The sequence below is a fragment of the Scomber scombrus genome, chromosome 9, assembly GCF_963691925.1.
Source record: "Scomber scombrus chromosome 9, fScoSco1.1, whole genome shotgun sequence".
NCBI lineage: Eukaryota > Metazoa > Chordata > Actinopteri > Scombriformes > Scombridae > Scomber > Scomber scombrus.
Genome location: NC_084978.1, coordinates 3,888,073 through 3,901,924, shown reverse-complemented (window position 1 = coordinate 3,901,924; position 13,852 = coordinate 3,888,073). Strand labels below are relative to the sequence as shown.

General features: G+C 39.9%; 1 protein-coding gene across 1 annotated transcript in view; it reads left to right on the top strand.

The window, feature by feature from the left end:
* The window catches only part of mtnr1al (melatonin receptor type 1A like), a 30,063-nt gene extending 20,194 nt beyond the window's left edge, over positions 1–9,869 (top strand). The window contains exon 2 of the mRNA XM_062425739.1: positions 9,100–9,869. Within this exon, the coding sequence (XP_062281723.1) occupies positions 9,100–9,869 (770 nt within the window). The remainder of the gene's footprint in view (positions 1–9,099) is intronic.
* Positions 9,870–13,852: the final 3,983 nt, after the last annotated feature.

Genomic DNA, 13,852 nt, shown 5'->3' with positions numbered 1-13,852 from the left:
GAGGAAGGACAGGAGTAAGGAAGGAAGGGAAGAAGGGAGGAAGGAAGGGAGGAAGGGAGGAAAGAATAAGGAAGGAAGGAAGGAAGGAAGGAAGGAAGGAAGGAAGGAAGGAAGGAAGGAAGGAAGGAAAGGAGGGAGGAAAAGAGGAAGGAAGGAAGTAGAGGAGGATGGGAGGAAGGAAGGAAGGAAGGAAAGAAGTGAGGAAAGAAGTATAGAATGAGGAGGGAGCAAAGAAAGAGGGAAGGAGGGGAAGAACGAAGGAAAAATTAAAGAAAGAGGAAGGAAGGAAAGAAGGAACAGTCAAAAGAGATGGGGTCAATTTGATCCGGGAGGACGACAGGAGGGTTAACTTATTATTATGAGGTACATGTTGATTGCACTGGGTAACAGCTATAGAATAAAGACACCATCAGTGTTAAAAATGGTTCCCTATAAGCGTCGCTCTCACTCTGCCATTATTTCTGGCACCAGATACGATCTCCTGGGGAAATGAAGGCTCGATTTACGGCACAAAGGAAGTGCATCAACCACTGTGCAACTAAAAGAGGAAGAAGGCATTTATGCTCTATGATAAATGTGATTGCGCGGTTAAATCTCATGACACACAAGGCTACTTATATCTGTGTACATTATGTTTTAGTATACTGTTTTTCATTTCTAGAGGGCCTTTTACTGTCAGCTACCGTAACTCATATGAAGCTTTGTTCATGTGAAAATTAACAGACTCAACGGATAGAAAATATGTTATATCAGTGTTTCCATCTGTGCAGTTTCTTTTATTTTGTAAAAACATAAACATGTGTTGTAGAATTTTTGTTACTAGAAGTTTCTCTGAAGAAGCACAGACGACGGAGTGATGAATCTCTCTCTTTACTCAGTACATGCCAGCATGAAGAAGGACAGTTTCAGCTTTTATACTGTAACTCCTAATGGAAATTTGAAGAAGGGAAGTAATGTGTTTTTCCTGAGTTAACAAAAGTCATTGTACAGAAGCCCATAGGCATTTTACAGACATACAAAATCCCTCACATGCAACACATACTAAAGGCTTTCTATCTGCGTTCATGTCTCCATTAGAGACAACATGAATGAACAAACTCACATTGTTCCCCTTTCCAGCCTGACACCAACCCTGCTGTAGTTACTTGTTTATTTGAATCGATAATGTTGAATCCAAACTATGTTATTAATATGCAATGCACATCATTTAAAGTAGCCTGTTGACAAAGTTCAATATGAAGTTGTGACAATTTTTAATTTACCTCTTCGGTGAACATGCCTGTTTCCTCTCTCTCTCTCTCTCTCTCTCTCTCCTCTCTCTCTCTCTCTCTCTCTCTCTCTCTCTCTCTCTCTCTCTCTCTCTCTCTCTCTCTCTCTCTCTCTCTCTCTCTCTCTCTCTCTCTCTCTCTCTCTCTCCTCTCTCTCTCTCTCTCTCTCTCTCTCTCTCTCTCTCTCTCTCTCTCTCTCTCTCGTTTCCAAAGTGGTGTTGATCACTTCTTCATGGTGCGTCACTCAGAGTGAATCAGAGAGTGACCCTGTTTGTCTTCACAACAACAACAACAACAACAACAATAACAACAATAACAGAGCAAACTATAATACCACTTAGAAACGCACATGATTGAATAGTTTAATCGTGTTATCAAAAAGTTGGCTACAGCCTTAAAGTTGTTTAATGATGCTTCAAATGGGTGTTTTCAGATTTAAATCAGGAAACTTCCTTCAAAGGAAGATTTTTTTATAGGCCCTGATATTTATACTGAGCCCTTGTTCATTAATTATGTATTTCTTTGGTCTAAAGTAGTCAAAATGAATTATATTGGATGTGAACGTGTGAGAAACAGCCTGTAAAATGGCATGATTCAAACCTTTTTGATTGTAGACACAAACTTGCCTCCATTTGGTAAAAAAGGAATAAGGACATGATTTCTACTGTCCTCAAACGTAGCTACAGCTCTGTCCTGAGGACATTTGAAGTCATGGCTTCAGTATTGGATAATATAATCTCATTAAATCTCCCAGCTTGAGTTTTATAACCACCAACTCTTGTGTCTTTTCATTACTCCTGTATGATCCAGAAATGTCAGTTGAAAAAGTGACAATTTTCTATTTCGCTGTTTGCTGCAAACCAATATCCTCCTGCCTGTGTGACAGCAGTGTTTTCTGTTGTACTTGAACAAGCAGCAGCAGTCAGAGGTGCCTTCAGGACCAGAAACACTCTCACGCTGCTGCGAGGAAATAAACAAAACACACGAGCAGAGAGAAGGAACGAAGCCGACACTTTCTGTGGTTACAGGATGCTCAATCACGCTGGGATCCGTCCGTCCGTCTGTGTGTGTGGACGCGCCGTTTCAAACACAGCGAGCTTCCTCTAACCAACAGATGATCTGATTAGATTTTGGAGCTACTCGCCGCATAAATCTGCATATCAATGTGGAATAAAAAACCAATGAATGTTTGGAACCGCTGTACCTTCTCAGTGCGTTCAAGAGGCAAAGATCGCATCGCATCGACAGGAATGTTTGCTGATTATTTGTCTTAATGAAGAGACTAATTAACATAACTATTTCGGTTTAATTCATCATGAGGGGAGCTTCAGTGCCTCTAGTAGCTTTTGAGGATAGGTTCATATAACAGTGAAAGAGATTTAGCTCACTGTAATCATTCCTCCTGTTCATACTGACTATTAACCTTCATGTCGTCCTCCCGGGTCAAATTGACCCCGTCTGTTTTGACTGTTCCTTCTTTCCTCCTTTCCTTCCTTCCGTCTGTCCTTCCTCCCTCCTTCTCTCTTTCTTCCCTTCCTTCTTTCCTTCTTCCATCCCCCTTTCTTCCTTCATTCTGTCCTTCCTTCCTCCCTCCCTCCTTCTTTCCTTCCTCCCTCCTTCTCTCTTTTCCCCTCCCCCCTACCTTCCTCCCTTCCTTCTTTCCTCTGTCCTTCTTTCCTTCCTTCCTCCCTTCTTCCTCCCTCCCTCCTACCTTCCTTTCTTTCCTCCATTCCTTCCTTCCTTCCTCCCTCCTTTCCTTCCTTCTTCCTTCCTCCCTTCCTTCTTCTTCCCTTCCTTCCTTCCTCCCTCCTTTCCTTCCTTCTTCCTCCCTTCCTTCCTCCCTTCCTTCCTTGACTCGAGGACAACAGGAGGGTTAAAAGATCCCTATATAAAACTATAGATATAGATATATTCAGAGAAGCTCACATTATTCCGTGAATGACATTATGATGAATATATGACACATAAAACCTCCATGTGAGTATCCAAACTAAACATCACTGTATGATACAATACAGGAGACAGGAATGTTTACTAATTAACTGATCATTTGTTTTAATGAAGATACTAATTAGCAAACCTATTTGGGTTTAATTCATCATGAGGGGAGCTTCGGCGCCTCTTCTTCACTTATTGTATTAGTGTGAACTTTTAAGGGTAGGTTCAATATTTTTCAACTCTGTCAGTGAAAGAGATTTTCCTCGCTGTTATCATTCCTCCGGCTCATACTGAATATTAAAAGATCGCCCGCCAACAGGTGTGCAAACTATAGATATACTGTATATATTCAGGGTAGCTTAGATTTTTTCGTGACTGACAGTGTATGAATTTATGACATATAAAACCTCCACGTGGATATCAAAACTAAACATCACTGTATGATACAATACAGCCAAGCAGGACACAGTATACTCTGCAGAGTGATGTACTATATTATATAGTTTAGCTTTTAGTTCATTAACATTTGCAGTAGGTCAAAAGACGCCACTAGCTCTGGTATTCAGAGTTAATTGACTTGTGCTGACTACCACATGACAGAGAAATTAATAATGAATAGCCCTCTTGTGTGAGTCATACAGAGGAGCTCATGTCTTATTAGAGGAGCCAAACTCACCCTGGCCCCCCGTTAGTTTGCACCCTGCTTCAAATGTGTTTTCAGTATGAAGTATATATTAATTAGTTGACTCTTGATACGCTGATGAAGAAGGAAACCACCGCTGACACCTCTCACTTGTATATTTTAAAGATTTTATTACAAAAGAGAACAGTGTCAAACATCCAATCTTGAGAGCGTTCCTGGTGCCGATCTGAGTCTCTCTACTCCAGGTTTGGCACACCCATATATAGTATCCTATCTCTAAAAAAACCCACCTACTGAACTTTTGGCCAGTCAGGAAACACAGCCCCTGACCCATTTATGGCTAGCTTTTAACAATCGGTCAGTTAGGAAATCTTTAACCTAAGTAAAACCCTCTGTTCCATGACCTATAACTTTTAAACTTTAACCTAAGTAAACATCTGGTTTTGGAAGATATATCACAAGATAGAGACAGGATGTCACAAGATATCACATAACAAAAGACAAAGACAGACACTACAAGTGTAAGTGATTTAAGCCAAAGGGGAAACATGTCAACCAGCAAATATTAAAAAAAAACTAGGTTTAAAGTACTCAACAGCTTATTAAGTAAAAATAAATATCTTCTCTTCAACTAGTGCAGCATTAAAATGATGCTTACAAGGTAATGCATCAGTGAAAATAATATATACCACTAATACATCTGTGCTTTTACTTAAATGTTATGCCTTTAATTATATTTTCCATGCAACAGTGTGTATTTACATTGTGGTATAGTTGCTTTAGTGTCAGTCAAACATGATGAAACTTTCTTTGCCACCTTGCTAACGTCAGCTAACAAGATACACACTGTTATATAAAGACACATTTGCACATTATAGATACAAACTGAGGCCATGGCCACAGCTGACACCGCTAGAAGCACCTTCAGGTACCATGAATCTCCACGTTTATACAGCATGAAACGTCTCTAATGAGGCCGACTCTGACACTTCTTAATATCTTCCTCAATCACTGATCTACACAGGGAGTTGAACCTCTAACCTTGGCATCATTTCTCTTCTTCGCATATTAGCATATAGCTCCAGCATGCATGGGGAGATGAAAAGAGCAAATGCGGTAACAATAAAGACAGAACCACGGACTAACACGTATTGACTGGCGGTTAACAAGTCCCCCGTCTCTCCTCTCCGAGCCACAGCTCTTTCCTAACTAGCCATCTGTGGCGTGCGGGAGACACAGAGTTGTCGAGCAGAATATTAAGGATGAGGCCTATTCATAATGAAGATAGGATGGCAGGGTGATAAATGGTGCAGGTAGAGCAAGTTGTTATTAACGCTGCCAGAGTTCCCACCACGCTGCTCCCAGAGGTAAAAAAGGAGACGTTTTGATAAAAAGCTTCCTCCAAAACGTGTATCCATTATCTTTCCACAGCAGCAACTGAGGGTTTTAACCAGACAGCGGAAACGCTCAGTTTTAGTCAGCCGAGCCCAGAGTGTCAAATTTTAATTTAGATGCATCACAGTTAAAGTACAGGTTTAGAATATTTGTGTATGAATTATTGTATTGAATATGAATGTGACTATAAAGTGCATCAGTGCAACAAATAAACAAGAACGTGATTGCATAGTTAGTGTGAGACAGAGTATGCCACTCTGAATAGGGGCGTTTTCAGGCGGGATTTAAAGGTGGAAACAGAGTCCGAAGTGCAAATGTCTGGCGGGAGAGAGTTCCAAAGGCGGGGGGCAGATCGGCTGAAAGCTCTTGACCCCATGGTAGTTAAGTTGGCAGATGGGGCAAAGAGCTGGTTGGCAGAGGAGGATCGGAGAGTTCGGGAAGGTGTGTAGATGTGAATAAGTTCCGAGAGATATGATGGTGCCAGGTTGTGAAGGATCTTGTAAGTGAGGAGTAGAATCTTAAAGTCAATGCGGGATTTGATAGGAAGCCAATGAAGTTGCTGCAGGGCAGGAGTGATATGTTCAATAGAGGGAGTTCTGGTTATGATACGGGCAGCTGCGTTCTGTACCAGCTGGAGTTTGTGAAGAGATTTCCGCGGAAGACCAAAAATCCCTTTATAATGCACTCAAATGTATTTAAAAGTTGATCTGAAGCTAATATGAAGCTTCAGCTGTCCAAATGAGTCAAATCAAGTAGATATCTTTCAACGTTATAGTCTTTTTAGTGTCAAAGTCCATCTTTTTTTTTTTTTTACACAAAGTGGAAATTTGCTGCTAAAAAGTCTGTAAATGAATGACTTAAAAAAATGCTCAAATGATCCAATATTTCACCAAAAACCAAAAGAAACAGATTTCTTCTTTCCTCTCTCATTAATCATCTCACCACTCCTCACATTTATCTGCCGACATACATATCTCAGATAGAAAGCCGTCTGTCATACTAATGCAGGACAGACATGACAGTTTCATAAAGGGATTCTGGGACGACGTCTAATACTGTGAGAAATTATGATTGAAATGCAGCTCAGTTGCTCTTCAAACCTAATGTGAAAGGTCTTCCCATGTGGGAGACCTTTACTGCACATCAGCAGGGTGAGATCTTCTTTTATTGTCAATGCTTACAGTGTACGACTGAACAAAGAGATGAAAAACTAGAGTAAACTCAAACCCATCAGCTGGTGTGGCCGGCATACAAACCAGTGTTTACTCCTTTCTTTAGGAGCAACAATAATCCATCATTATGAAGTTTTTTTGGGGGGAGACAAAGTGTGTGTTTGTGAGTGATCTGAAGAAGTTAAAGTCAGTGTGTACATGAACAACGTTGGACAGTTGTGTTCATTATCTCGTGATGATGTTTGGAGGCATTGAAGTGTGAGTGATGAGGTTTGTGAGAGCTTAATGATCCAGATGCTATTATGATTTTGAGGATCATGAAGTTTGTCTGCAGTTTCTGCTCGTCTGGTTTTTGTTTTTCTTGGAGATTATTTTTGTTTGCTCGTTTCCTTCAGTTAACGTCCTGTTCCTGAGCCGGGTTGTTCTGAGCCTCGGTTTGGGTTTTATTTTGTTTGTCTTTTTCTTAAGAGCTTTGACATTCGTTGACAACAAATTAGACTCCCATACTACTTGAAAACAAGTCTCCTTTTCTATTGACAATGTAATCTGTTATGTAAAAGGTTTTTTTATGTTTGAATCCAGAAACTACCCAAAAAAAGTGTTTAAACCACATTACGGCTGCAAACAGCTATAGTACTTACTGTAAATTATTCATCGACTAGTAATCTGTTGATTATTTTTACTGTGAATACATTTGTTGTTTTGTTGTCTTTATAATATGTCCATCACAGGTTTGCAGGGACCAAAGTGACGTCTTTAAATGTCGTGTTATGCCCAACAATCCAAAACTCAAAGATACTAAATTCACAACAATAAGAGAAAAGCAAAAACTGTTTCATTTGAGAAGTTAAAACTACAGGATTTTTGTTTTTGTGCTTGAAAAATTACAAGAAATGAATTAATTATTCTCAAGATTTTTTTTATGAAAGAAATGATCTGATACCAGAGCTTGGTTTACTGCACCAATGCTGTACTCATGCACATTAAAACAATGAAGAAATACAAGAAAGGAAGGAATAAAATTGCATTTACAGTTTATGCTCTTCAATAAAGTAGATGCACTTATGGCTAAATTTCAACACAAACACTCAAAAACACAAATATATTCAGTGTGCATTGAGTTTAATTTCATAAACTTTTTCTGTTGAGTTTAACGAGGCTCCTTCTTGTTTTAAGACATAAAAATTAAGCACTTGTAATCGTAATATGTCTGAAATGGTTTTTCCAACTCAAAAAGTTCAATTTCCCTCTTTGAGTAATTTCCAAAACCAACCATAATAGCTAAATAGAAGATACATGTTCAGTGTAGGTGCAGCAGACGCTTCAAGTTTCCACACGTTCACTTCAGTTTTCTCATTTAACTTTCGTTTAAAACTTCAAAAACTGGCTGTGATGTAACAAATCCTGCTGGTACTAACACTCATTAAACTCAGATTCAAGGTGAGCTCTGAGAAACTTTCCTCCTTCAGGAGATGAACATAAAAACAAACTCGTTCTGCAGAGTGAAGCTCAGACATCCAACTGGAGGAAACGAGGAAAAACACATTTTATTGTTTATGAATTTTATACAACACGGAGAACAAAAACAAGCATGTCAATCGATGCAATGACTGAAATGTCCATAAGCTGATTGAGTGTCAGGAATCGAGTCAGTGTAACTAAGACAGAGAAGTCGAAGAAGGCCAGGAAAGAAAATGAACCTGGTGGATCACAGCACACTGCAATGTGATACAACACAAAACAGTGTAGTCCAATCTAATTAGGTCCCAGTGAGACAGTGAGACACCTCTCCTTCCTAATTTGATCAATAAAGGGTCCCCAGACCTTTAACCCTTTGTAGGTCACACCAAGAAAATGCTATTTATTTTCCTTCCTCTTTGAGGCCATTACAACATAAAACATGGATTTTTTTTTTCTCATTGACCCTAAATTTGATGTTTTACAGACCTATACAGACCTCATTCAGACCTCAGTGTTCAAAACATTTTTAAAAACATGTTAGAGAGTCATTCTGTTCGTGTACAAGATGAAAAAATGAAATTCAACTTCAAAAATGTCTCCAGCAGGATCTCTGATGTCAGCAGTGATTTGTGTTATTCTTCGTTTATACGCTAGCACAACCTGTATCTATAGCAACCATAATGCAATCTGAAGGTCTTTTTGACCATTTTGACCAGATATCAAACTACCAAACGGTTGAGCAGACCTACAAAGGGTTAACTTGGGGTAGAAATTAGACAAGGTGTTTCTTCAAGGTATAGACAGGAAACCATGTCATTCAACTATTTTTTAAAGCAGGGAGGGAATATAGGATAACTCCTTTTTGCAGTGACCACACCAAATATGAGGGTTTGTTATAATTTAGAAGGACAAGCCAAATAGAAATCAGAGCATCCCAATATTACAAAAAAGGCCATCAGGGATTAGCTGTCTGTTGTATTTCTCACTATACACCTTAAACATGACTTGTGAGTTTTGGGAAAGACCAGAAAAGATGGCTTAGGGTCCCATCACCTGGCTTCTACTCATCACAGGTAGCAGAGACGGAGGGAAAGATTCTGTTCAGCTTGGATTTGGAAAAGTGAAGCTGATGGAAGACTTAGAAAAAACACATTTTTGAGTTAAAGATTGTGAGAATAATTCACGCTTATAACCTTTTTTTATGCCTCCTCTCGCTCTGCAGGAAACGCCTTCGTGGTGAGCCTGGCTCTCGCTGACCTGGTGGTCGCCATCTACCCCTACCCGCTGGTCCTGACCGCCATCTTCCACGACGGCTGGATCGCCGGCTACATCCACTGTCAGATCAGCGGCTTCCTCATGGGCCTCAGCGTCATCGGCTCCATCTTCAACATCACGGGCATCGCAATCAACCGCTACTGCTACATCTGCCACAGCCTCAAGTACGACAAACTCTTCTCCAACAGCAACACCATGTGCTACGTCGTGCTCGTCTGGGCGCTCACCATCCTCGCCATCGTGCCCAACTGGTTTGTGGAGTCGCTGCAGTACGATCCGCGGGTTTACTCCTGCACCTTCGCCCAGTCGGTGAGCTCGCTGTACACCATCACGGTGGTGGTGGTGCACTTCATCCTGCCGATCGGCATCGTCACCTACTGCTACCTGCGCATCTGGATCCTCGTCATCCAGGTGAGGCGGAGGGTCAAGCCGGACTCGCGGCCAAAGATCAAACCGCACGACCTCCGCAACTTCCTCACCATGTTCGTGGTGTTTGTGCTCTTCGCCGTCTGCTGGGCGCCGCTCAACCTGATCGGCCTGGCGGTGGCGCTGGACTCCAGGCTGAGCCGGGCCATACCGGAGTGGCTTTTCACGGCCAGCTATTTCATGGCGTACTTCAACAGCTGCCTCAACGCCGTCGTCTACGGCGTCCTGAACCACAACTTCAGGAAGGAATACAAGAGGATCGTCCTGATCATCTTCAAGTTTCACTGCTGAGAAAAGACGCTGAGACGGAGGGTGGAGGTCGAGGGGAGGGGTAGTTTTACTTTTATGTGACAAGAAAAGTCAATTAAAAAAAAGTGATGAAAGAAAGAAGAATATGACCCTGACAAAGACCTTAAGAAACTTAGTAATGAGAGGGGAGAGAAACGTATAAAAGTATAAAGAAGACAGAAAAACACTGTGTATGGAGGAGAAGAATAGAAGAACTTTTTATGGCTCGAGGTGTGAAGAGCAGAGACAAAATGAAATAAATGATGCTACACTGAGAGTTATCAGTGATGCCTTCAGGGAAACTGAGATAAAGAGACACTGCAGAGAAAATGCAGAGAGAGAGAGAGAGTGTGGGAGTAACTCCTTACTTAGTAACGTGTTTCATTGTGACTTTCTCTTTAATGAAGTCATAAATAAGTAATTACCTATCTTTATAGCAAACTTCATACATATATTTGATGTTGGACCTTCTCCATCCTCCTCATTTGATGCATAAAATCCTTCATGAATGACACACACACAAAAAAACTCAGTACTTTGAATTTTTTTTTTTTATTTCTATGCTGTTTTCTGATTGTTCACAGAAGAGAAAAGAAGAGAAAAGTGACGAATGCTGGTTTCAAAATGGAGAGAAAGATGTTTACAAAAAGTAATTTATTTATACGGATAGAAAAACACATTTTATTATATATAAAGTATAGTATAGTAGTGTGATATACCTTTCGATAAAAATGGTTTAAGGTGCCACATGCACATTTCCAAGCATCAAGATGATTCATTTTAATAACAAAGAAACGTTCATGGTGGAGACGACTGGCAGCTGCTATATTTCACACAAGCGTTACAGTTTCTCCGCACTATGACTACATTACCCATAAGCCCCAGCTGCTTTCAGCTCCACTTCTGTCCCTGAGGAAGGAAAAAAAAAAAACAGTGTTCGCCCTCAAAGGAAAGCGCCCTCTTTTATTTTCTGACCTGCATTAAAGGGCTTTGACTTCAAAACAGAAGTCGTTTCTAATGGTTACCTCATGCTGCACAGGTGTAAGAAAAAAAAAAAAAAAAAAGGATCAAGATCAATCAAATCCGACTGTCTTCCTCTACTTATCTGATATCCAATTAGATCCGACCCCCACCCCCAACCCCACAGGTTACAACTCAACATCCTGTTTGAGCAGAAAATCACACAGAAACATTTCGTTTTAACCCTCACATACTGTTCATATTCTCACTCGTCACAGTATTTCCTCACATAATTAGTCTCTATAACAAACTTCTGAACCACAAATCATTCATTATGACCTCATCAGTCACAGTAAAACATGATTAATCCTTACTGAAGCTTTCAGAGAGCAGAGAGACTTTATTCTTTAGTTTTTATGAGAAAAACTATATAAAATGCATTATATTATGGTTCAACATTACATAAAACATGAGAACTATTTCAACAAATTATATAAAATATGAAAAATTAAGATATTTGAAATTGAATATGGGTCAAATATATTTCCTGTATGATGTACTGAACAGTATGTCAGGGTTAAGGTCTCAAATTCTTTATGAATGAAACTTACAGCGTCTTTAGTTTCCATATTGTGATTAATTTCAGAGTGAAACAGAATATGTGAGAGGTGTAAAATGGATTGAACAGCTAAAAATGGGTCTTCCTGCCTCTCTCCATATTGCCATATTGATCCACAAACAGTTATGTGTGGTTTTATATGACCCGCGTGGCTAACTACTCGCCCCAAAGTCACATTTTATTAGATGAATTTATGCTAAAGCCCCCAAGTGCAGGAAGAGTCATCAAACATCTGTTTCACAGGGAGAGAAAAAAGACATTCTCATCTAAAAATAGACATAAAATGGACATGTATCTGGCTGAAAACAAGAGATAAATGAGCGATTAACCCTGTGTGTGAGTGTTTGACCACTACTACTGTGGAGCAATGATTTAACAGATGGGTAGAGGCTGATATAGGCTGTTTACACTGATTATTTTGATATATTTTCAATGATTTCTTATTTTTATGAATTATTTTCTTGCAGCAACAAGCCAAACTCTCACAGGGACAAAGACAGAGAGGACAGATGTTGACAGAGCTGCAAATTCAATGACTTCAAACTCAATGAAATTTAAAAAAAAAAACAAGCAACAACCTGTGACTAACTTTAGATATATTTAATGAATTGCTGGCGTTATCCAAAGATATACAAAACTGATGATTGATCTGAGAAGTTTATTTTTATTTATTTTGCACCATTAGAGCAAATTTTAACTATTGACCGCCTCCTTTCAAAACTACAGTGTGTGAAGATATTATTGGAGTGTTATTTTATCTTAAGGCTGCAACCAGTGATTTTTTTTCATTATTGATTAATCTGTCAATTCAAATCTTGATTTATCAATTGTCTTATTTGGTGATGAGATGAAAATGTTTCCTCTTAAGGTTAACAGTCCAGAAAGCAAAAATATTCAATTTACTGTCACAGAAGACTAAAAGAAATGAGAAAATATTTGTATTTAAGGATCTAAAATCAGATAATTTTGGCATTTTTTCTTTTGAAAATCACTCAAAATAATCATTTGTTGCAGTTCTGTTTGATCTTTTAATAAATATCAGCCTTTTGACTGAAGAGAAAAAAATAAACAAGGATTTTAAGCCCATTAAACTTTAAAATGTGGACTTGTTGAACAAACACCGCCTCTGGAGAGTCTCCGTCTCTGCTGTGAAAGCTGTCGGCTATCGGCGGTGTTACTTTGTGCTGCAGAGGCGTTGTGTCTTTTATCCTCGGGGACTGTGTCACCTCTTCACATCATCACTTTCTTCTACCTGGGACAGGAGCAGCGAAGGCAGGAGGGGTTTCTCCAACTCCGCCACATCCTGCGTTAATCCGCTCAGACGCCATGAAGGTGTTTTCCTCACACCTGGTGGACTGAACACGTCTGTGTGGAAGACATTTAAAATGGAAAAAGAAAAAAAAAAGACAACAATCTATGTCCTTTGGAAGCAATACTGTGTGCACTTTTATTTCAAACTAGTCCTCATGCATCAAAACGGTTTATTTTAGCTGCTGAAAACATCACATCTTCATCACACCTTCACTTTAACGCTTGAATATTAAACAGTTGTTTCCCTCCACTAAACCAGTCAAGTTACAGTTTACATCCAGACTCATGTAAAATGTATAGTTAATACTTTAAAGGGGATTTAATGAAAAAAGGTATTAAATGTATTTTCTGGCACTATGCTGACATGTACAGTATGACTCAGACTCAGACAGTGAAGAATTTGCTTTCTATTTGGATAAAAAAGTGTCATCTCTTCATTTTTTTATCCTAATTAGACATTCACTAACAGAGACCACGCCAACTTAGTGAGGAGTTTAAAGATGTATTACATTAATAGAAGAGAGATGAGGGTTGGGGATGAAGGGATGGGGGTGTAAAGTAAAGGATGAAGGAAGGAGGTTGGAATCAGGGTGCTAGGTGGATGGGTGGAGGCGTGGGTTGCTGTATCACTGTTTAGGCGGGTGTGGAGAGGGAACCAGTGTGGGCTGAGATTTTGGGTAAGGGAGCTGTCTCTTCTTCTGGTCCAGGATGGAGGGGAGAAGAGCAGATAAGGTGTGAAACAAGGGAGGTATGAGGCGTGGTCTCTGTTCCCGAACTTAGTTATAAAACTTAACCTTTGTGTCGTACTCCTGGGTCAAATTGACCCCGTCTGTTTTGACCTTTTCTTTCTTTCCTCCCTCCCTCCTACCTTCCTTCCTTCCTTCTTTCCTCCATCTTTCCATCCTTCCTCCCTTCCTTTCTCCCTCCCTCCTTGCCTTCCTTCCCTCCTTCCTTCCTTCCCTCTTTCCTTCCTTCTTCCTCCCTTCCTTCCTCCTTTCCTTCCTTCCTTCCTTCTTTCTCCCTTCCTTCCTTGACTCGAGGACAACAGGAGGGTTAATTTTGTCACTATTATGAATTCTTGCTTTATGGCCCAAAA